The 25333-nt window shown below is 44.7% G+C and overlaps 1 protein-coding gene across 1 annotated transcript; it reads right to left on the bottom strand.

The window, feature by feature from the left end:
• Positions 1–4615: 4615 nt before the first annotated feature.
• Positions 4616–24620, bottom strand: LOC104529275 (uncharacterized; the record flags this gene model as incomplete). Its single annotated transcript, XM_010173542.1, has 7 exons — positions 4616–4712; positions 9728–9846; positions 11621–11647; positions 12779–12933; positions 13930–14116; positions 16445–16606; positions 23770–24620. Coding segments are annotated over 7 exons (1598 nt in total), but the record flags the coding sequence as incomplete, so codon positions are not given.
• Positions 24621–25333: the final 713 nt, after the last annotated feature.

The following is a 25333-nucleotide window of genomic DNA, read 5'->3' as shown; positions in this document are numbered from 1 at the left end:
GAAAGAGCAGCTCTCATATACATAGAAGCAAAGAAATGAACACTATCTTGCTTGAGGTAGCAGGTATTCTTTTTAATTGGTTTCTGCCAATACTGTGTGTGATTGGAAGGTGTTAACAGGTGGGGGGAACTGCTTTTTAATTCCTTTCTTACTCAAAAAAAAAAAATTTCAGGAATCATTTTACAATGTTTTTTATCTTTCTAGTAGAACTGCTCTCCCCTGCTGTTTCTAGGATAACTGGTGCTCTTAGTCTTGCTTGCTTTTAAAATCTAATCAGGAGAAGTCATAAGACTCCTCCAAGTTGTATGGTGGGAGGGTGAAGGAGATCACAGGCTGCAGAAATCATCAGCTGAAGATAGGTCAGTCTCCTCCTGTAGGGAGTGCCTCTGGCAACTTAAATGGCCTTGGTGCAGGTGGAGCTGTGTGGGAAAGCAGAGTGTAAACTCATAATGTGCCTTATGACAAGATTTTAGCAGTTGTCTGTGATGTTAATTAACGGGGCAATTAGAGGAGTAATATAGACCACACCTTTCAGTACACTAGGCAGGGTGCTCTGGCACTGCTCTTAACTGTGTGTGCTAGCCAAGATGTAAACGCCTTTCTGGCTGCTGCTGGAGTCTTCCCATGCCTCAGTAAGGCAGACAAAAAATGCTTGCTCAGATGCCTGTGTGGAGGCTGAAGGGGCTTGGAGAGGAGAGTCCCTGCCTAGCTGCTCCCTGCTGCCCTCCCTGGGGTAGCTGAACCGTTCCAAAGCAGCAGGGAGCCCTGGACACATAGTCTGTGGGGATCAGGTACATTCCCCTGCAGGGCCATCCCTTCTGGTGCAGAGCTGGATCTTGCTGTAATGGACCCGCTGCTTAGTGCAGGGCACACGCAGTGGTAAGCAGAGCGTGGGTGAGCAGAGGAGTGAACTTAATTCCCTCATCTGCTCTGTGGGAATGGTTCTGTCCTAAGGCTTGCTATGTGGTCCCTAGCAGGAGAAGGGCATGAGCAGCAGTGGGGTATTAGCTGTCTGTGTGAAGCCCTGGCACAGGGTGAAAGCTAGGCAACACGGGGGTTTTCTCCTCTGGCGTATTGTCCCCCTTTTCCTAGCCTGTTCTTCTCCACTGTGGCTGGTGTTAATGGCTTTCATTGCTGCTTTGTTCTGCAATTTTCCCTCCTGCAAAAGCATACACTTCTACCTTCACAGGTGGATTTCTGCCTTTTTTTTTTTTAATTCCCCTCTAGGCCTCTACTTTCTTTAGTTGGATCTCACTGACTTTCCTCCTTTACTTTTTTTTTTTTTTTACTAACTGCATGTGACTTCTTGTGTCAGCACCCCCTTTCCCTTCATTCCATGCTGCCTGGTTATACAGCTGAACTAAAGGTGTTGTGGCTTGCTGTAGATACTGGCTTAGACTCCTAAAGGAGAGGAAAGCTGCTCTGTCCAGGAGGGTGCTGTGGGTTGTGAACAAAAGAGAAGCTGAGGAAAAGCAGCCCTGAGGCCAGCCGGTACCTGTCAGTTGAGGCTGTTGTGCGGTGCTGCTAATGAACCCAGATTTTCACAAACAAATCCTGATGATACACATCAGTGCACGTTGTCCCCAGCGCCCTCACCCTTTCCTCTGGAAGTGGTGTGGGCTGCCCTGCTGTGTCTCCCTGCTCTGTGGCTTTACAAGCAAAGCCCAGGAACAGCACTTAATACAGAGCTGCTAAAAACAAACATCCATGCTTAGCTGTATCTGAACTTTCCAGAGGCTCTCCTTGCCGCCTACATCTTTCAGAACAGCACCGGACTCAAAAGAAGAAACTTGTTTCCTGGCCAGAGCTAAAGTTTTTTGTTTTTGTTTTTTTTTTTTTTAAAGCTTAGAGGTAGCAATTCCATTCTTGACCAGCTCTGCTGACTTGAAACCTTAAGTGTGTGGCAGTTGCTATACTACAGCCCAGGTGTTAATTAGTAAAATATCTGAAAACAATTATCATAAGTGATGCTTTTTATTAAATTTCTTATGCTTGTATTACAATGCATTCTTGAGTGGAGAACTATACAGTATGTTACACATTATAAATATATTTATTTCTGAAAATACATGAATATATTTCATATAATGCTGTAATAAAAAAAGAGTGCTAGTTCATTTTAGTTTAAAAAAAGAACAACAAACCTATAATGTGAACAGAGGTGGTGGGTAATACCAGTTCATGATGCTTAAAACACTTTAAGTTCAGTTTGCACTGATTCACATTCCTTAGTCTCTGTAAAGCTGGAGGGATAATGGAGGGTATAAATTAATGCAGGATTTTAGCCCCTTGTATTTATGGAGATATACAAACTATTCACAGAATAATCAAGTTATAAATCTTTCTAGCTTTGGATGAAGCTAGCAAGATACACAGTGAATGACCAAGTCCTGCAGCAGCAGCTACAGATGAAACATTAAACGCAGCACCTACTTTAAGGTGCTAACTTCGAGTCAGCACAAATCCCTTTTATTAGTTTTTTTTGTTTTGTTTTTGTTTTTTTGAGATGCTAAGTAACAACCCTTCTGAGTACTTGGAGAACCAGGCCTGGGCTGCTGCCTTCACTTACCCATGCAAATTACAGCTGCTCTGGGAGAGCATGGGCTGGAGTACTTTCAGTCTTGGAAGAGATCCTGCTCCAGTTTTGAGGACTCCAAGGGCTCCAACTGATCTAGCTGAGCAAGGCAGAAGCATCTGTTACTGAAGTTGTTCTATTTCTTTTACCTTCTCAAATCTTGGTTCCCAGGCAAGTTTGGGTTGGGGAAGGATTTTTAAACCACAATTGCTTGACTTGCAATTATATTGCAATTTAGAGGATAGAATAATCTTTTAACAAGAGGCAAGGTTGGTTTATTTAAATCTTTACTCCATGTGCATTAATTATTTTGATAGTACCAATAAGAGCTGGTGTGCAGAGACCACTGCAATCAGGGGACCTTCAGAAGCATGTGCTGCCTGTCCCTCGAGTCTGGAATCAGTGGACATGTGGCAATAAGGTGGCCACCAAACGTGGCCATAGTGTTATACAGTTGTTAATGCAGCCCAGAAAAGCACCAGCTTATGAAGGACACATGTATTTGAATAACTCTTCATTGCAGCTCTGCTCTCACTCTTGCTGTCTCCCAGCAGAGAGAGCACAGGCTGAGCCATACAGCAGCGTAACTACCCCACCTACAGCCTCAGGCCACCACCTGCGCAGTCAGAGGACTTGACTTGTAACTTAAGAGTAGGAATTAATTCCTGGTTTCCCCCTGAAAAAATCGATAGCTCAAGAGCTGGGCTGCCCATTGAAGCGGTGGTGTTGCCTTGGATGCACCCTCCAGTCTCTCGAAAGGCTGACTCCTGCTGTGCCCCTTGCTCTGGTCTCCACAATGAGCCTGCGTGATGCCAGCTTCTGCACAGGGCAGCAGTAGAGTTGAGGGGCAGAAGGAGCAAGCCCACAGGATTGGAAGCTAGTGGTGGATTCAGGAATAGTTTTGTAGGAATTCCTGGCTTTACAGACTTGGTTTTCCTGTTGGATTCCAGTAAAATGGCACAGCTGGCCAGATACTGCTCTGAAGGGGGGAGCTGGGTTGGGGACAACCAGAGGCTGCAACTCAGACACCCCATCCCCCGAGGGAGGAGGCTGTCCTGCCAACAGCCACTTCTGAACCAGCCAAGGAGTCCCTGGCACTCTTCTAGGTGCTGCTGTGTCCCATAAAACTTACGTTTATTTCAGCTGGAGAAAGTTCCTAGAAAGCACTGATAACTTAAAAACTTCAATGTTTCAGGTGATTCTGGTCCTAACCCAGAGAGGAGGAAGACTTTCCATATCTTCCTTAGAAGTCTCTGTTGGTTATGTTGCCAAGATGCTAACAGCAATTTTCATCTGTGGCTTGACTTTTGTAAGTATACTTCAGATTCAGGAGCAAAGCCATACATAGCTGAGCACACATCTGTCCACGGACCCTTCTCAACCTCCCCCTTCCCTCTTTTCCTTCCAACACTCAAATCGGAGTTGCTCTGTTGACAACTGTAGGATGCAGGTTGCACAAAGTAACCCCGGGGTTCTTGGTTTTGTGTCCACTGGTGTTCCCACTTCGCCTTCCTGAAACAGAAACATGCAGTGAATGGGAGAGACTAGAAAGGGTTTTGCTGCATTTAACCTGTGGGCTGAATTGGGAAAGTAGAAGATGAGGCTGAGCCTGGTTCTCTTTTAATCTTGATTATGGCCAGATTGTCCCTTTCCCAAGACATTTGGTTGGCTTATTATTTGGAAGTCTTTTGACTGCAGATAAATGAATTCTCTGCTGTGCATTTTTGTAAAAAAGCTGCATGGTGTAGCCTATATGACTACAGATGCCTTTAAATTGTGTTTTTTCTTTTTTAAAAAAAAAAAAAAAAAAGTGGAGGACTATTAAAATGAAGGTATATAGGCCAGACTTCATCTGGCATAAATCCATATAATTTTAACTTCAAAAATCAGACCTGTTCCTGTCTTTGCAAGTTGGAGCATGCCTGGATGAAGGAACAGTACTGTCTCATTTCTGTGCTGAGAAGAGGCAAAAAAACCCCAACCCACAAAGAAATACATGCTGCTTTACTTATTTTACCTTGTTCCATTTGACTGAGGCTATCAGAAAGGCCATATGTTTTCACTCTTTGTATTTTGCCCCAAAACAATCATGGAGTTCCTCTCGGTTTTCCTCAGCTCCAAAGACATATTATCTGGCCTTAACAAATGGAAAAATACAATTAAATTTGACAGCAGTCAGAACACATGGCTGTATCTTTAGCATTAATATGCTGTGCCTATGTACCCAACATCCAAGCTGCATCCAAAGCAGCTTCCCCCTCTCCAGTTTGAAATTCCAAAACAGATGCTGTCCAAATATTTGTGGCAGTATTAAAAAAAAAAAAAAAAGAAGCTATAAAATGCATCACTTGGCATGGAGTCACAATGTATTACATTGATGTATGGATTACAAACATAATTTTGTTGAGAGCAACCAGCGTTTTCTGCCTAGCTGGAAGCAAGGGGCAGAGACTAATGGGCAAATGTCACAGGGAAGTTAAAAATTCTGGCCTGAAGTTGTAAGTGGGAAATGAGACACTTTGAGGAACAACACTAAGCTAGCTGCTGTGGGCTGTCTCCAGCTTAATTTTTTGTTCCTTATTTATTATATGCAATTGAAGTAAGTGCAATGCATCCTGTTTGGCTGTAATGGCTTTGTTAGCTCAGGCCTCCAGGACTTACGAAAGAAAACATTTGGAACAGTTTTTAAAAATAGCTGCTGCTTAAGATAGAAAAGCTGTGTGTTTTGGTTTTTGTGGAGTTTGTTAATGCAATATTTCAAAGCTATTTACAGAAAAAGAATAGTTAATAGCTACCTTAGATTTGAAAAAAAAATTAAAGACCTGACTGATGTGGTACAGACTTTTTTTTTTTTTGCCAGCTACTACTTTGTTTTCTTTTTAATCTAATGTTGTGTTTTTGTTTTGTTGACCTCTTAAGTCTTTTACAATGGAATGGTCAAACTTCTGCTTTGATGTTATTCTTTAATTCTGTGGCTGCTTCTCAACCCTGAGTGCAGAGATCTCCCTTGGTAATAATTTCTGCTGTGAAAAGCAGCATTCAGACCTGGGTCTGGGGCTCTAGGGCCCTTTTCAGCCTTTGCCATACAATACTGAAGATGGGTTTCTGTAATGCTGGAACTGCACTATCCTCCTTAACTTACTTCACCCTAACCACAAAGTAGTTATCATACAGCAGTAAGCTTTTGGTGGGTGTCAAACTCAAACTAGCATCCTTACCACGGAAGATATCGTAATTTAGGATTATCTTTTCTCCTTTGTAGCTGCATTAAAACTGTAACTCCCATAGATACACAGGTGGGTGTGTCTGCACTGGGAATGCCAGGCTGGGATTGCCCAAAGCTTCCCTAATTAGACCTTGCCCTAGAAAGGGTTTGGGGATAGCATCAGAAAAGCTCCTGAGATGGAGCTTTCATGGAGATGGCTGCCTCTGTATCTCTGCCAGGGCTGGAACAACTACTGGGCCAGTCTGCTTCCCAGCAGCAGTCACCGCAAGTAGCAGGAGACTGTACATCTGGTCTGTTTGTCCTCAAAGGGAGCTAGGGAATGTAAGGAAAAATAATACAAAGGTGCTAAAGCATTGCCCCTTGACCCTGGATGTTTGGGAATCATTTGTAACACCGCTGTAGCCTGGGACAACTTCACACATTTTATAAGGTCAGATGGAATGGCCACATACAGGCAATAGATTGATTAACATAGGCTCCTGCAGAATCTGCAGCCCAGCTTTCACAGGCCAGGCTGGAATCTCTCCGTGATGTTCAAAGCAGCATCAAACTGTAATTGTTTGACAAGGGCAAGTATTTGACTGTATGATGCTCCACAACCATTTGAGAACAGTTTTCTGTCACTAAAACCAATCACAGTGGAAAGGCAAAAAGTTCTGTCTTTGGGGTTATATTAGCTGGAACTAAGTTGATGATCCGAGGGCTGGAGCAGCTCTCCTATGAGAACAGGCTGAGAGTTGAGGCTGTTCAGCCTGGAAAAGAGAAGGCTCCGGGAAGATCTTATAGCGGCCTCCCAGTACCTGAAGGGGCCTACAGGAAAGCTGGGGAGGGACTTTTCATAAGGGCAGTTAATGACAAAACAAGGGGAAATGGGTTTAAGCTGAAAGAGGGGAGGTTTAGATTAGATATTAGGAAGAAGTTCTTCACTGTGAGGGTGGTCAGACACTGGAACAGGCTGCCCCGAGAAGTTGTTGATGCCCCCTCCCTGGAAGTGTTTAAGGCCAGGCTGGATGAGGCTTTGAGCAACCTGGTCTAGTGGAAGGTGTCCCTGCTGATGGCAGGGGGGTTGGAACTAGATGATCTTTAAGGTCCCTTCCAACCCAAACCATTCTATGATTCTGAGTTCTAAGTTCCTTGCTCTTTGTGGAGGGATAATTCTGCAATGACTTGAGGAAAAGATCTAGTTGAAGGTGTCCCTGCTACTGCAGGGGGTTTGGATTAGATGATCTTTAAAGGTCCCATCTCTTCCAACCCAAACCATGTTATGATTCTAGGATCTACTTTTCCTGCTATAGGTCAGATCCAGGTCCATGTGCTGCTTAAGTTCGTAACACCATGATCAAGTCATTTATCAGCCTGTTCTGGCCCTTTGCACAAAATAGATGTTGCTTTGCGGGAGTAAATGCATCAGGAAAAAGAAAATTAAATGAAAACCTGAGCTTGTTTAGAACAATGTATGACAAACCACTGAGTCTTGTGCCAGTATGTTTACCTTGGCAGGCCCCCTCTCTCCCACTGAAAGAACCAAGTTCTCTCCCTACTATGAGAATTCTTTTGTAGAAGTTAAGGAAAAAAAAAAAAAAAAAAGAAAAACAAAACTACTGCCCTGGAGCAGATCATTCATCATACACAGAGTGGGAGCATGAAAGAGGATTTGCTTTGACCTAGTTACAAAAACAAAGAGACTTTCTCTAATTGCCCAAATGACTCAAGTGGGACTGGGTGTCAAAAGCAACAAATCTCTGCTTCCTTCAGAGCTATATGTTAATACAGGGCACCAAGCTCCAACCTGTTCAAGACCTTGGAAGATGTCTCTGAGCCCAAGGAAGCCCAGGTAAGCAAAAGCCAGCCAATTCCATATGCCTGCATGTACAAACAGGACCAGGAGCCAGGACAAACATGTTTCATAAATTATAACAAAGACAGTGGCTTTAAATGCTGAGAGTATCAGGGCTTCAATATTTGCTTTGCCAAGAGCTGCAGAAAAGCGAGACTTTCCTGCTTTACTGTTCTGGTACTGCTGTAGGAAGGGCCTGGCTTTCTGTCCAGCTGCATTTGCAGGGCTACCACTGATCCTCTAAGACCTAACTTTTTATTTCAAAGGAGCCTGAGGGCAACTACGTATCCAAAATGCCATAGGAGCAAGGTGCCCAGCTTTTCCAGGCACCAGGGAAAAGCCCAGTGTCACTGCGTTGTTCTAGGGTGTGGGGTAAAAAGAGCAAAGGCAAATACAGATAGGGCTGGGGAATAAGAGCTAGGAAGCAGAAGAGGAAATGGAAGGAGATAAGGGGCATGAGTAGAGGCAAGGAGTTAATGTAGATATATGGGAAAAGAAAGTTAGTGAAAGAAAAGAGGCAGCCATTCATCAGCTACAGAAAACAGCCTGGAAAAATCAGCATCCAAGATCTCTGGGGCTGCTCAGTTACAGCCAGGTAAAAAATCATCCATTTGGCATCTTGTTGTACAGCATTTCCATGACAGTAGTAGTTGTCCAGTATATGTGTGCAAGTAGCAAAAGCTATTTCTGTTAGGAGCTATTGGGCTGGTCCTTCATTGGAAGTACATCAATTTAGCCAGCTGAGGACCTGGCCTGCAATTCCCATGCCTGGAGCACTGGCAGTGTCCTCAGCACTGCAGAGAAAGGGCCAAGCAGCAGGTTACAGACACAGGACTTTCCTGCAGCCCAAATAAAGTCCTGGTTCTATTCAGGTTTAGAGAAAAGGTTCACAAGAGTTTGTATTTTTTCCCCAGCTGTTTCACCATCTATTTTAGATGGAACTGTTTGATCTCTTTCTGCTTTGTGTTTCTTTCAGTTTCCCAAACAATAGGAGGAAACTTGCCTGTTACGTGTGCTTGGGCCCCAACCAAGTTTTTCCCAGCTGGAAAAATCACTCCATGAACTACAGAGGCGGTTTTCCAGCTGTAATTACAAGATTCCCATTTCCCTTATGCATTTTGTAAAGTAGGTACAGACTGTCTAAGGGGAACAATGGGACATTCCTGAGTGCTTAAACAACTGCTGTTTCCTCACGTCACCCCTCTAAAACCTGAGGAGGGCTTAAGCACATTTGAGCTGTTCCGCTCAAGGTTAATGAGACCTCAGCTGAAAAAACACGGGGAGGTGCACAGCTCCATGTAATACCCCTGCTTTGGTGAGTAACATACCCAGGCTTTTCCTGTTACCTGATTACACACACAAACACCCCAAATTCACCAGACCAGCTGGCAGGATTTGGCAAGCGCACCAGGAATATCTGTGCAAGGGTTAGCTGGCAGAACTGTCACCACCTCGGATAGACATGCACCACACAGTATAGCTCACATAGAGGCCAGGCCATAACTAGCCTGGCAGACAAACTTGCCCAAGGGACCAGCACAGATCACTTAACAGAAATGAAACCCCTGCTTGACCCAAATGTTCACCCACAGCAACAAGCAGGACCCCCTCATGAGCACACATTCAGTAAATTGCATCTCCCCTTCTTCTGACAGGAAACCTTCCAACTGTCCCAACCCCATCACACATCAGATGCAATATAGGCTACCATTCCACTGGATGAAAGATGTGAAGGTGAATGGAGGAGAGCATCAATATCAATTGTAATGCTTAGAAGGGAGCAGAAACACAAATAATTAGGCTACAGAATGGCTCTGACTGACTGTGAGCATTCCCTTGCCTTGTTGGGGGTGAGCACCTTCTTTTGGAGACCTTACTGTTTTCATTATTCTCACACAGGTAACATTCTCTAGTGGGGATCTTGGAGCACCTGGGCACTAAGGAAGCAAATGGTTGTGCTGCAACCAGGACCACCATATGCAATGGAGAGAAGGTAAGGAGAGGTCTCTCTGGCCAGCAACAACCAGAGATAAATCTCTCACCACCTCCTCCCCACACTATGTGAAAATCCCTCACAGCTCTGTCTTACCTGTACAACTGTGGGCAAGACCTCTTCAGAGCAGTGGAGGACAGCCCCAGCTTGTTCTGGTTTCTCAGCCTTGTCTTCCTCATAAGATCTCTCATTCTCCCCCAAGCATGGCTTTCACCCTAGGGAGCAAAAACAAACTACAGCTTGAGGACCAGAGGTTAGTTGTTGGCAGACCTCATCTGGCCAACATAGCATGCTTCAGGGTACTCCAGGGCTGTGGGAAGAGGGGAGCTGCTTTATTTTGGACTGATAGGAGTCAGGCTCCACAAAAGAATTTTTAACACCCTGCAATGATGACTGGTGTCCAGCTTGCATCTGTGCAGGACAAAATGAGACAGGATGGATCAACCATTGTTAGTATCATCCTTTCAATATTTTGTTTGGTAACATTTCTATGTCTAGGACCCTGCTGTTCTTTCTGACTTAAGGTTTCAGAGAGTGAGGGCACTGTAAAAGAAAAGACTTTAAGAATTTGTTTGTAGGTAAAATCATATTGATTAATAGAAATATTGTGATTAAGATGAATAATTAAAAACAGGTGCTACAGAAAAAAAAATAGAATAATAGAACTATGCAATCATGCTGCTTATTGACAACTCTTGAGTTGTCAATAAAGCAAACCTAGAGTTACCCACAGACTGTAATTCCTTTAACAGGCACTTTGCTGAGTAGCTGCCTAAAGGCACGTTTTACCTCATTGTTATACTGTACTAAAGGAAAAGAAAAGATCACAGTTTGGTTTCCTACCTACTCACGTGCACTAGGGAAGGGGGAGGGATCTACAACAAAAACAATCCAAAAAAGTAGTTTGACTCCCTTCTCCTTTCTATTAGGCCAGGTGCATTGGTATCAGTTCTTTTCAAGGTGGTGACTTTTTTTGTGGACCATAAATTAGAAGAGATCAAGCCTTTGTCTCCCTGTCACGTCTACAAGCCACAGCTATTGGGCACTTACATTTGAAATGCTAATAGAGATTATCAGGAGGTCAGGGAGTCTCATGGGGCTCCCCCCCTAATGTTTGCTCTCTTAGGGCTGAGCTCATCTGAACTCATGAACTGAAAAGGAGTGATCCATAAAAAAATTTAATGTTTTTTTGCTAAATTGTTTTAAATTTCCTAAAGTAATGGCTGGGAAACCTTGGGAACAGAAGAAAAAAAGAAAAAAAAAAAGAAAAAAAAAGAAGAAAAAGATCATGCCCCAAGACTAATGTAATGAGGAGAAAGGATTCCCATTTCAGTGAGGTTCTCAAACCATTGTCACGTTTGGAGCATTGTTCTGCCCTGTCCGGAGGTGCCTTCCCACTGTGCCACCAGCAGAGCCATCATAAGTTGTGGCCACCTTGGGAGCACAACCTGGCAATTGCCCAGCCGCACACACCAGCCCAGGCAGAGCCCGTTGCAGTAATTCTTCTTGGGGCTCTGTTAAGTTTTCAGTTCAAAACTTCAGATGAGGTAATGGGCTCAGCTGAAAACTGCAACACTGGTTTCTGTGCTATGAAGTTAATTGCCCGTAAGCAAGACTGTTTACTCATGGAAATATCAAACCTTTGTGTTTACTACTAGGATTAATGTGTGCTGTGGAGGGGTTTTGTAAGCCTCAGCAATTAGTCCCTCACTGTTCTGTTGTTTTCCCAGCAAAGCAAGCACTGTTAATAGCACAGAAAGCCTGAGCAGTTGCCTGCTCCTGAAGGCTAGCTAGCTGATGTCTGCAGCGGCAGTGGGAGAACAACGGACTAAATGCACTAAGTCATAATACCTGTGTCTGTTATTTTGATAGTAAACTCTGGGGGTCAGTGGACCCCTTTTGTTTGTGTATAATGCTATGCACTACAGGGCCTTGATCCATGACAATGGCAGGTACAAGTTAAATATATTCTGCAAAAGCAGTACATACCGAGATGTTCTTGCTGATGTCCAGACCCTAAAAACAAAAGGCAAATAAAGTGATAAATAATGAGACAGTGAAACTATCTTACAGTGTTGGGAACAGACTGGGCTCTGTTCTCAGCTCTGCTCTGGAGTCCACCCATAGCCTTGGCCAAGTCCTTTATCTCTTTACGATTCGGTCCCTCAAGTGTGTGATAATACCTTCTTTCCTTCTCCACCTCTTGCCTCTCTTTTGTATTTAGACTACCAGTTCATGAGTATAGCACCTAGTAGCCTAGGGACTAATGTGTCAGGATTCCCATTATAGTACCTGCACTGTAGAAGGAAATGAGGCATTTCATGCTCAAGGTATAAAATGCAATACTGACTGACAATACTAAGGTATGGTGGAATGAAGGAGCACTAGGATTCAGTTAAAAGATCGTGGATCTCGATTCTGCAGTCTTGTGAAGTCATCAGGGCTTCCCATATGCTTAAAATGATGCCCATCTTCCAGAACTTTGCTGGACACAAGTCAGATCATGGGCCATCTTTCAGGACTGGGCCTTAACTGGGTTTCTGAAGTTCATCAAAATGTTTGCAACTGATTTGCAACTTGGGGGTGGAAATTTAATGAGAAAGTTTTTCCCATGAGAGACCTATTCCTTCCTCTTTCCTGTCAGGCTGGGAATACTCTGATTAGAGCCTCTGCTCTGGTATTTCAGCACTCCTGATCCCCCACCGGAATCTGAAAGTGCTGAGGCAGCCACAAACAATGGGAAAGAAAGGGAGAGGAAAAGCATTCGTCCTGGCTCCCTTGGACTTCAGCAACACAGTTTCCCTGAAACACACTTTGGAGACTAATCGCACTGATATGCTACCAGTCTGGTAATAAGTGTTGCCAGCTAAGGGTTGACCCACTAAAATTTTTATATGTAGTATTGAGTGTGTGCTGGGTTTAATCTTGCTAGCAGCAGTAGTGAAGATACTTATGACAGAGTCCATGCATTGAGTTATCTGGAGTTAGAGACACAGAGCACCCTGGCCCTCACTGCCCCGGTCCCCTTCAGTAGCATACAGAGTTGGCTTGTCCTCCCAGCACCCAGCTCTGCTCTGCCTGAGCAGAACTTCTCCCTGCTTCTCCCACAGGTCCCTCTTGGAGTCTGGCTCCATTCTGATTACTCACCTTTCTTACTGCAAGGTCCTTTGATGGAAAAGCCTGTCCCTCAGCCATACTACCAGCTTCGCTGAACTCATTCTCCTTGTTGTTCCTATTGTTTGACGACTTCCTGAGCCCCACCATCAGCTGGCTGTTTCCTGAATCTGGGTATCTCTCTCTTCCTGCAATGAAACACAAGGACTTGCTCACATTTCTCAGTAGTGTCCTGCTAGGATGGCCTCTAGGCAGTGCTGCCAGCAAACTGTGACTCCAGATGGGTAAGAACCCTAAGGACCTAATGGTGGGGTAAGACCCCATGTGTTTTCATGCCACACTTCAGTGGAAAGAAGGTAAATGCTCCAATAAAGTGTTCTAATGTCTTCCTCATGGTCTTATTTTCCTTCCAGATCTGTTCTGAAACTGCCAGGAAAGAGCATTTCTGAGCCTGAGCACTAGAGATCCCAAAGGCTATTTACACTCAGACTCAATCCTGCTAGGAGGTGTGTTGATGTTCTGCATTTCACCAGGTATTAGAGCCAGGCTGAGGTCCAAGGTTTGAAATAAACTAATCGGCCTGGCTTAGTGGGCTGGTTCACGTCTTACATTGGATTCAGGCTTTTCAGATGTCTTTATCGTCAGTAGGCTGAGCCCAGTCTTTCCCAGCCTTTCTGGAAAAGTTGGTCCCTGGATCCAAGCTTTGCAGCTGGGGCTTATTTCCACTGGGTCTATAGAATAAGTCATCTTCCAGGAATGTGTTCTGTGTCTGCTTGAGAGGGTAGGAGACTAATAACAGGCATAAGGCTTTCCATCTTAGATCAAATCATACCTTGGCTGGGGGGATTTTAAACTCAAATGGAGAGGCTCCAGTAATGGACTCCATCAAGTATGCTAAGTTTCTGAAAGAGAGATTCATTTTATGATGCATTTGTCCTCATCTTTGTAGCCACAGCTGCAGAGCAAAAAGTCCTGCTTCACAAACATGAAGAAGCCAAGTGTTAAAATCTTAGGTGTAGACAAAGCATTTTAAAATGCATCTCAGCTTTCCAGCTAAGGTATAGTTCCACTAACACTTTGCCCTGCTCCTACCTGTCTTTTCTAGGAAAAAGGAAGTTGCTGGGCAGATTATGTCACCCATCTGGTGGCAAGCATGAGGGTAGGTTAGGGGTATTTGAACTCACCATTGCAGCTGCTCAGCTTGTCACTGTTTGCTCCTATTTCTGGGATGATGGAAAGATCAGAAGGGTTTCCAGTCTGAACAAAGAGGCTATGAGGTCTGCTCCTCCCAGCAAAAAACGTCTTCATGTCTTGGTACGAGTTGAGGAAGACATTGGCAGCTCCACAGGAGCAATGCTGCAGAAGGTACTCCTATACCAGACAAGAGGAAAGTATGCAGACTCTCAGGCTGCAACAGCCCAAAGTAACCAGGTGGTGTGATGGTACAGACAAACTGCAGCCTAAGGATGCTCAGCCTTGTCCTGAGCCCCGTCACGACAAATTATTTAATTCTCTAAAAGGCTGGGGAGCCTGGAGTTGGTAACGTAGATTTTTTTGTCGGTTCACTGGTGTTTAACTTAAATTGCCTGATACTCAGCATCTTTTGGGTTTGTTTCTCAGGAATTGAATCCAGGTTTCTAAACACAGACCTGCTCAGCTAAGGCATTTGTGTAAATAAACAGATTCGTTATAACAGTGACTCGCATTTTAAGATAATGTTATTTGGTTTGGAAAGTCCACAGACAAGAGTATCTTGTATTTTTATTGATGGGGTGCCATAGTTTGCTTATAGTGAATCTGACTGGTAACATGCATGTGGTACTTCAGCTGGTGTCATGGGAAGGGGAGGTTTTCTACCTTGCACAACCATGTTGCATAAGAGTTTAGTAGGGCAGGAAGCAAGGAGAGCTTTATCCAGCTGAAGTGGAAAGGGAACCAAACTGTTTATTGGTGTTGGAATCAGGACAGGCCAACACCAGTTTAGCACCTCTGGAGACCCCCAAGCAATTGACAGTGTTAACGTGACATCTCATCTGGGTATGTTGCCACAGAAGTATGACACCTTGCAGTACCTATACCTTGGGGAGTGCTTTGAAAATCTGATGAAAGATGCTGCTTTTAGCACGAGGCATTAAAGATTTCCCTGTAAAGCAAAGGATGTGGAGTAACCATGCATTCTTTGTGTCCTGGGATTGAAATGTCATCAGTCTCTGTGGTGATGGAAAGTAGCATTAGGATGCCCTCCAAAATGCAATATGGACAGCAACCTCCATGTCTCGTGGCAAACGGGGGTAGCAATGTGACTCTGAAGAGGAAAATGGCAGAGAGCTGCTCAGATATAGGAGGCGCAGGCACCACAGAGACACCCAAGAGAGCACACAGTTTTGTAGAGCATGTTGCAAGTGCTGAACATTACATCTAGGGGTATAGTTCCCCACTGAACAGTATGGGACAAATGCAGCTGAGAAGTCACTGCTGAGAGATCTTGGAAAATACCAAAAAGATCAAAGTTTCAAATATTTAAATGAAGGCACAGTGCCTTTCATTTCAGTGGGAGCTCGGGAGGAGGGGGCACATAGACCAGATGAGGATTTGACCCTGAATTTGCAGCTTGGAAGAGTTACTTTGAGCAGTGACTCACAGTTGTAAAGCTTCAGGAAATGTGTTAACAATTCCCAGGCTCTATGTAGGAGGCTGCATTCCTCTAAGCATGAGAGATGGGTACATGGAAATGACGGGCTACGCTGCTCTGCAACCTGACTCATAACTTGGCTTTGGCTCTGAGGAGTCAGTCACCTACTGCAGATCTAGTCCCAGCAGGTGGGAGAGCAGCACGGGGGGAGGAACGATGCTGTCGGGAGAATAAAAGACTCACCACAGCATGGCTGGGAAGAAATAGCTGAGTGTGACAAACCCCTTCTGCTCCTTTGGGGAGTGATAAAATAAATAGAAAGGGAGGGGAGGAAAAAAGCTGGAAGCCTGGTGTGATGGCCAAAGAAAAATAACTGAGAAATAGAGGTGGGGTAGAGATGAACAAAATGTGAAGGGTCTAAAAAATGCAGGAGGATGCTGAAATGATTTAAAACTTCAGTGAAACTCCCCAGCTAGCTCTAGCTGATAAAAAAGACAAATGAGAACACTGAGATATTTCATGGCAGATTCTTCATGTGGCAGCTCAGAAGCGCAGGAAGGGAAAGACAGCATGAAGCTGGGGAGCGGTACTGCTGCTTCTCTTCCCCATTGTGTCTGTTTTGTGGGAAGTTCTGTGATTCTGACAGTTTGAAACCAGAAGGAAAAGAAAGAGCTTTTAATTCAAAACACAATTGTTAAGGAGGTCCATGGAAATGTTTTGTTTTCATAGCACTGATGGGCGAGATGTGTTTTTGGGAAGTTTTCAACTGTAGAGAAGTAAAAGTTACTGACTTGGAGCTGGCCATTGCATTAGGTAAGAGGAACACTTTCTAACTCAACATAAGCAAGCATATCTGGGAAACAAAACTGAATGAGAACAGAAACCCAAGCCCACCCTAAGGGAAGCTGAGCACACTGGGGTGGGCGAGGGCTGCCTGAAGACCAGAGCACTCAGCCCAGGTGGGTGTGGGGTCAAGTAAATGAGCATCTTCCCTCACACAAAATTGGAACTTTCCATCTGGGCCTTGAGTATATCATTTAATGGAAGACACTATGGTGTCTGCTTACCTCTTTTATCTGGCTCATCTTCTGCTCTTTCTGCAAGTTGCACACTTGCTTTTGGAGACGCAGGTTGTGCTCCTGCAGCTGCCCAATCTTTTCAATCAGTTGGCAAATGTGTTCCAGGTATCCCAGACCGGAACCCAGGGCTTTGCTGTTACCTTGGTTCACCTGCAATGACAATGCATCTTGGACCATAGAGTAACAGAACAATCCTTATTTGCAGTTTGGAGTCCAGCACACTCCTTACAGTCGTGTGGGCTGTGGTGAAGACACTCAGGCTTCCTCTTGCAAGGGGCTTTAGTTATAGCCAGATTGGAGCTACAGCATTGCTGCTCACAGCTCTGTTCTGGACTGCTCAGCCAAGATGTGCCATCAGAGGGACTCTTCTGACTGATCACAGGCTGATACAGAGGAAAATCTTGTGACAGCTTGTTTCTAGTTCCACCTTCCAGGCTAATTTTTGTCTTTTACTGGCCACAGGACCCTTACAAACAAATATAGTTCTCCTGTATGGTATAGATGGCTGGGGTTACTATGGCTCACTTAGCCCATAGCCCTCAGTGCAAGTCACACTTATGTGTACTGAGGCTGAGCTTAGCTCCTACCCAAAGGCATGTATCTGCAGGTTGCAGTGATTTGCTGCTTTGTGACCAACTTGGGGGTAGATTTTGTCTGCCTTTGGCAATCTGCAACTATTACAGCACAGCTGAACTCAGACCCTCATCACTGGTGGGTCAGTGAGATACGTGCCTGAACCAAGCTGCCAAAGTGAAAGAACATCTTTCCACTGGTCTTTAGCAGATCCCAGCTTACGTCTCTGCTGCTATTTTCTTGGTCATTAAGAGATGCCCGAAGAAAGTCCACAGGATCAAGCCTGCTGCCTGGTTGCAACAGGATATTCTGTACTACTGATCTCTCCACACCCAGGACCTGCAGAGTCTCAATGCTGCTCAGCCGAGGGCAGTGCCAGAGACAGAATAATCCTGTGGCAGAGGACAGGCGATGGTGCTTCCCAGCCTCCTGCTCTGCACCTCACCATTTCTGGCCCCAGGACTTCCCCGTGCACAGCAAGTGTCCTCTCCTGTGCCGCGAGCAGACTCTGCCAAACGTGCTGCTAACAAATACATGCAGAGGCTCACTTCCACCTTGGCGCTGCCTGCTGATGTGCATGCGATATTGGTAAGTAAAATAAGCCTCGATCTTTACAAAAGCAGCACTCTAAGTTTATCTTACTTCAAAAAATAAGTTCCCTCTACAAAAGCAGGAAGCTTACTCTGTCTCCTTTCCCACAACAATCTACATTTTTGGGGAAATGCCAGCCTTGGGACTCTTCCTGTCTTTTCATTATGTCAGAAAGCTCATGGTGTGTTCAAAAATAATCAACATTAGGATTTACTTCTTTTTAAACAAATGATGATACAATGTTATTTATAAACAGGTATTATTATGTCCAGATGCTTTTGTGGCTGAGGCTGGGACAGAGGTCACATGAAATTGTATTAAAAACTGTGATGACTCTAAGCCAACCAGTCATTCACATTCATGATTTTTATTTTCCTCTCAGGCAGAGCCTGCAGAAGTGGTGGCAAGACAAAGGTTACTCAGCCATAAAACTGAGTTCTCAGTGTGTCTATGTAGTGGGAAGGGGCGCAGCCCCAGAACCCACAGGGAGAACAAAGCTTATGTGGTGTCTACTGGGAAAAGCTTGAATCAAAAGCACTACAACCGACATAACTGAAAGCAGCTAGGGATTTGGGGTGCCCAGATTCAGAAGCATGATTTTCCGAAAGTCCGTGAGTATTAGCTTCTGAAAATCTGGCAGTTTTGAGCTGTCCCAAAATGAGTAGTAATTTTTGTTATGCTGTCCAAAAATGGGTAGTCAGAAGTTCCTCGTCATCCTTGAAAATGTAGGCTTTCTGCCACTCTTTACCCTCTTTTTGCACATTTAACAACTCTGCTCTGCCAGTTTGCTGTTGCAGTGACTGATGGTGTGTCTGTACTGCTCTAAGGAGACAGTGAGCCAAATCCAACCTGTTATAGCTGTAGAATCACATAGAAGACTAAAAGGGACAGAGGAGCTCTTGGAAAAGAGGATAAAGTAAAACATTTGACTGTAACCTCAGGACTGGGGAGAAAGCATGAAGCATTTGACTGTGACCTCTTTCAGTTAGAGACCTTCTGTTTGTTCCATATTTGTCCTGTGCTTAATATTGTGAGGTCCTGCTTCGTGTTCACAGCTGCTATGTTTATAGGACAAAATGGGCAGGGAGAGAAGAGAAGATGGCCTGGATTTCTAGTGCTCTGTGTCTAGGGCTGAAGGCACCTGAAAGCAAAGGTGTGTTTGGAGCAGGCATGGAGGAAATCTCACTTTCAGCAAAAGTTATAGAGAACTTCTAACTCCTGAGAATAAATACTGGTCCCCAGAAAAAGAGAGGGAAAAGGTGTAGAGCAATTGCTCCATGTCTTGGGGCAAGGTGAATTTACCCCTGTAGAGGACCTAAACTAGAGTGAAGGTTGGACTCAAAACGCTGGAGGCCTCTGCTTCACATCCATCCTTCAGAGGCTGCTCAGGGTAGACAGTTTGGGTTATTTAATAGGAAATTAATTTGCATTTTATTGAAGTGATCCCAGCAAATGCAAATGAGCAAAAGGCAAATCACGCAGAGCCTCCAGTGTTTGCCTATCTCTGCAGGGCCAGCCACCACTATGGTCAGCATGCAAGGGTAAAACCTTTTCAGAGGGATGCCTCACCTTGCTTGCCCTGCCATAATACCCGTTAGCATCAGGATTGCTCAGATATGGCAGGCATTCAATACAGAAACCTTGCGTAATTTAGCTGGTTGCCCCCAGAATGATTGCTCAGAGAGGGTCTGGCTATGGACCCTTCCAGGATTTGTTTTTCCATAGACTGGAAATATCTAAACAGCCCTCGCTATTTTCTGGTCATGCCAAGTGCAGTGTAGAACCTGCTCTGTCACATTCTGATCTAAATATTTTCCTCTCAGCCCCTGTGAGAGTTTTATGCTAGCAGTGGAGACTAAGCAACCACAGGAAAACTGCAAACATTTTCCAGGATGAGTGTCTTCCAGTCTCTGTCCTTCCCCTTGAAGCCTCCCAAACCATTCACCCAACGAAACTGAAATTTTTCCCATTCCCCACATAGTGTTTATCAAATAGTATTGGAACAAAAGCCATGTGCCCATTTTTGAGTTGATTAAACATGTGAAGAAGGAAAAACTTCTCGCCTACATTTTTGAAGGTGAAGATGCAGAGGATCAGACAAACACAGTTTATGAATCAGATGGTTAAAGGTGCACTAGGAAAATAACAACATAATGTATAAATAGGTGCCAGATTTTGCTTTTGGGTTCATCAGACTGAACCAGACCCTCAGAATCCAAGGCTCTCAGCTATACTATGCTGAGTTATTCCCATTACAGTTTTGACCCTGCGGAGTTAAGGTGCACTACACTGACTTTGCACCTGTGTAACTAAAAAGAGATGTCTGCCCTTATGAGTGCTCACCTGACTAAGTTTTGGGGACAGGTTTTTAGTACATGTAGCCCTGCTCAGCTGGCAATAAACCATCACAGTTGTGCTAGCCCACAAATTTCTTAGGAAGCCTAAAAATACAGGATCAACACCTGCACTGGGAACTTTGGCTTATCTATAGCCCTCCAGTCAGTATTTTGACTGGTGTAAAATCACATTTTTCCTCTGAAGCCACTAGAGTCACAGAGCTGGGAGCTTTTCTTCAATCAGGCTCAATGAAAAACTGTCTTGGGCTGGACCTGGCAGCAGGAGCCAAGGCTGGCAGGCAGGACTAGCTTGCAGGTGAAGCTCTTCTTCATTCAGACAGGAGCTCACTGATGTTTCTTGCAGTGACTTAGGTTTCTGCACTTCTTGCAATGCTCTTCACTTTCTTTTGTGGATAGTTTTGACTTATATAGTGCTCCATTCTCCCATAAATCCCTCAGTGCCTGCTCCCACTGTGTTAACATGGCCAGTTCAGAGGCAGTACGGTCACTGAGCCAAGAGCCAAGGAATGTAATTGCAAACCTCCCATCACAGGCTTGGAGCAACTGACCAGTGATGCCACAGGCTGAGCGGGAAGCATTTGTCACTGGGAGCTGACAGCACCAAAAAGCTCCTGAATAACAGGAAAGAGAGGGATCGCACTGTATATTTCTGACAGCTCCACCCTGCTGTCCAGGAGGGGCTGCCCTTACTGATAGCTTCTGGTTTCCTCTGAGCAGCACGCACAGGCTACAGGGCTGACCACCACAGGTTCCCCTGTCAGTCCTCTGAACCAGAGCACTCTCTGCAGAGAAGTATTTTGACTGCTTTGGCACAGGATAATTAGCGCTGTGTGAATGATGGGGTTTTTTTTGTTTAATGTGGACAATGCTCCCACCTCCTCTCTTCTTCTAGGACTATGGGCTGACTTTAAATGTAAACTTGATGGAGCATGAGGAAGTGTTTGCAAAGCAAAAGCATCAAAAGATGTGTCTCTTCAAACTGACCCCAAACATTTAATTTGGCTTAAAAGGAAATGCTTTTATTTAGGCTTCAAAGTTCTTTCACTTGTTGTTTGACAGCTTCCACTTTCTTTCATCTTTCTAAATGTAGGCAAATTTCAAAATAACAACAGTTCAAAACAAAAGATCAGAAAACTTTGTTTAAGAGATGCCAGACTGAAATGATTTGATGTATATTTTCAGCCAAAGCCATTCACCAAATGAATCCAAATGGTCAAAACATTTGGTCATTTCCAGTTTCTCTCAGCATTTTCCTTCCTGTTCTCTTGGAAGTGGCCTCAGCAGTGAAGGAGGCCAGGAGGACATCAAAGGATATCCTCATCCAGAGACTGACTCCTTGCTCAGCTGTGGTGTGCTGGTAAGCACAGTGCCATTGGCATTGCCACAGCCAGCTGGGATGGGGAAACTCAGCTGCTCTCCTGTTACTTGAAAGTTGTATTCCCAAAACCAGCAACAGAACTGAGGAAGTTGCTGTCACCTCTAATTAAATAATGCTCTCACCTGGTATTAAATATAGGTCAGTGTAAGCACTCTTGTATCTCTATAAACGTGAATTTAATGCAGCAGGAATTGATTTGATGGAACAATTTGGTTTGCCACATTCTTTGCCAGGCGGAATGGGAATACTCTGTACTGGCCTGCTATCTTTCAGACAACATTGATTGCATTTCCAGGGGTATCTGAGTCTCTGAGATGACATCAGGCCAGACAAGAGATTGGCTCCCAAGTACCACGTTGTATTTTGGACAGGTTACAGGTTAATGTGAAAACCACAGAGTAAGCCTGGAGCAGAACCTCAGCTGGGGTGAACCAAGATGTACCGGTCAGCAGTGTAGGCAGATGATCATCTGGGCATCATTTCTGAGTGGGTCTCACTTTGTCCTGCCTCTGTTGTATGACACTGAGGACAGGTCAACCTCATGCAGGTTTGGCAAGGGCAGAAAGCTGTCCCTGTGCTCTGAGGTGTGCAGCACAGCAGCAGCTGCAGGGCTGTGCAGCAGCCACAGGCATTTCTTGTCCCAGTCAGCTTGAGTGCTACCTGGCATCCCGGCAGTTTGAAGAGCACTGCTCTTGAGATACAGCAGCCTGGAGGTGCTCTGTGAAGAGGAGCAAACTTCCCCAGCATCTAGGTCACAGCTGTATTTATACAGCTCGAAAACCAAACAAAGAAAAGTGCTCTGGGGCACAGAGCTTTAGCACTCAGCCAGTGAGGATATTAAAAAGGAGGAGAGATAAGCCACCAAGAGCTTAATTTCCTCTTCAGCTTCTTTCTAATTTATTCTCTAGTTTATTTAAATACTCTGCTTTGGGAAACTGAGGCTCCATTTCACAAAGGATTTAAAGGAATTTCATGGGCAGACAGAGCTGTCAAACAAGACCAAGCTGGCTGCAAACCCTGTGGAGTGTGACAGAGAATTTAAGTAACTTTCTATAAAGTCTCTTTGTATTCAAACTCTCCTGCTCCAGTCCTTTTTTGAACTCTGCCAAAAGGCCAGGTTGCTGTCTGTTTGGTTAACTGTGCAAAATAGATATCTGTCTTCTGCTGTGAGAGAGCTCTGGGGAAGAAGAGGTTGCTGTTGCTTTGTTGGACTGTGTGTTGCTTGTGCTGCCTCAATATGCCATGTTAACAGAGATGGGCCATTTCTGACCTTCCTCGCTGCTCAGGAGTGTTTGGCATGCTGGAGAGGAAGGCCATCGCCTGATGGTTCAGGGCCCGGGCAGAGAGGTCATGGTGAAATATGCACAGCACACAGCACTTGTCACTTGGCTTCCTCCCACCCATCTCCTGTTCCAATTCATCACTATTACTGCAATGAACACCCTGAAAAGAAATCTCTGTTATGCACTGTTTGATATTTTTGGTGTGTCTGCGTGATGCTCTTCACCCAGCCTACCTCCTCCTTTCCTCTTGCTCATGGGGTTTTTTGGGCTGTCTCTCTATCAAGAATCAGCTCCCCAGTTAGATTTTTCTGTCGCTGGTTCACAGAAGCCACCGTAGCGGACAGGCAAGGCAGTGATCTGGCTGCGTGTTGGCAGCATGGGGCTTCAGGCAAAGCCCTGGGGTGAGCGCTTGCCAGCATCCACTGCAGGAGAAGGTGCACAGAAGGGCTTTTTATTCTGTCAGTCACATGGAGTACACAGCAAGGGGGAAAGAGGAGGACAAGCTGCTGAAAATATTATGGTTTTGCAATTTGGTCAGTCTGAGAACACAGGAGTTTCCATCGCAGCTGTGCTGGAGAGTTAAAATGGGACCTCCATCTCCAGCCCAGCAAAGCTTTGAATTTATGCATTAGTTCCCTGCTCACTCATTATTTGAGAGAGCTGGCTCAAGAGGACAGGATAGGCCTGGACAGGAATGAGCTACCCCCTAGACAAGTTCTTTCCAAACAGCAATCCATCTGTTCCCAGGAACAGGAATTACCTGACTCTGAACAAGAAACTATGTTCCGATCCCCGTCTCATGTATCAGAGGATGATGACTAACTTCATAATCTTAATTTTAAAATCAGAATCAAGTCCATCCTCTAATCTAGGGCTTTTTGAAACACCAGGTCTCCATGAGCCCTTAGTCATCCTTACCTAGACCCAATATATATGAATTAATTCAGAATTTCACTGCTATGAAAAGAGCTCTTAAAAATAATTGCCAAGATTTGTTGCTTACAACAGTTTCAGGGGAGATTTTCTAGCTCACTCAGATGTGTCCTAGTTCATGACAGATGATAGGACTTGAACAATGACTGGGGTATTTGGACGGGCCTAACGATAAGATTCAGTTTAGGTGTTTCTTACCTCACTCAGTCTACAGCATTCATCCATGTATTCATCCAGACTGTCGCTTGTGGGGTACTTCTTCAGCGGATGTCCATGGATCTGAAGGTCTTGCATGCTGCCAAAGTTCTCTGTGAAATTGTCAGCAATTGTCTTTGGCTCTTCCGTGGGAGCTGGGGTGGGAAGAGTGCTTTCCCTGGTAAAGTCCGTCTCTGGGGTGGGTTCCTTTTCCAGAGATTGCTTTTTGCTTTGGTCAAAATGTTCATTGGGACTCTCTTCCTGAGGGACGTTGAAGTCTTCAAGGGAAGCTGTAGGACCCTGCACAGCACCTGCCTCCTGGCTGTAGTACTCAGCTTGCTTTTCACTCTCTGGATCTTGGTGGCTGACTTTTCTAGCATGCTCTTTACATGTTCTCATTATCAGATGGTCAATTTCTGGAGAAGAAGAGGTGCTAAGCACACCTGAGTCACAAAATGAGTCTCTGCTGTGCAGCACAAAGCTCTTCTCTGAACCAGTCGGTGTTGATGGGGAATTAGCCCCGCTTGGCAATTCAACCCCTGAGTCCTCGGATTCAAATTTGGAGAATCTGTGAAGTCGGCATTTGGACTCGAAGGCGCTGAGGTCAGGTAGTGTGGCTACATCATCCGTGCTTGCTGGGGCATCTGCACAGTCTGGATCTGCCAGTGCCGCTGCTCCCTTCGGATTTTCCTGGCAGTCTGGTGGGAGGCTGGCGCTGGGGAGATGGGACTCTTCTGTGCAGGCTGTGTCAGCTGGAGCCTCGGGGATTAACCCCGGGTTTTGAATTCCTTCATTGCTCAGTATCTTCATATGTGTTAACACAACTTTGTCCTCAGCAGGTGGGCTCTTCTTACCTGCGTAAGAGAAAACAAGTAGAAGGTCACGAGAGGCTTCAAAACTCAGTGTCTAGTGCAACCCTTGAGGGATGTGAAATGTAAAACTGTCTATAGTAAGGTGGTAGCAAGGTGGTAATTTGTTCTTCTTGAACTATATGAAGCTTTCTTGTAGGCTTTGCTACAATAAAGTGTTGTGTTTCATAGCCCCAGAGTCCTTTGGGGGAGTTATAAATGCACATGGAGTTCTGACTTAGTAGACAGGTAGAAAACACCACAAGTAACCAGATAACTTTTTAGTGATTACCTGCATACAGATGCAGAGAAGTACATGTTCTTTCAGCATGACAGACATTAATTTAAGGCTAAAATATTTCCTCTGATTAAATGTATCCTGAACCAACAGAAAAAAAGGTAAACCAAAATCTGTCTTTCCTCAGGCTTAAATTAATTTTGGGTTGCAACAAGCAATTTGCAATCTGTTTGGTGTTCTCTGCAGTACTCTCTGTACACATACAAGTGACGAAACGCAAGTACTGATAGGAAAAGCAAACAAAGCACTGTAGATCTTTTTCACTCCCTGTATGTTTTTAGCTATGAAGTAATTTATTTAAATGAAATCTTACCTTCTTTCTAAAGAGAAGGAGATGGGGGCAGCTTTGTTAAGGAGTTTTTTTGCACATGGACAAAGAAGAGTTGTTTTCGCATCACAATTATTTCACACAGTAATGTGG

Source organism: Antrostomus carolinensis, unplaced genomic scaffold (genome assembly GCF_000700745.2).
Source record: "Antrostomus carolinensis isolate BGI_N321 unplaced genomic scaffold, ASM70074v2 scaffold17528, whole genome shotgun sequence".
Lineage (NCBI taxonomy): Eukaryota > Metazoa > Chordata > Aves > Caprimulgiformes > Caprimulgidae > Antrostomus > Antrostomus carolinensis.
The sequence above is the reverse complement of the archived record's forward strand: the minus strand, read 5'-3'. Positions and strand labels throughout refer to the sequence as shown.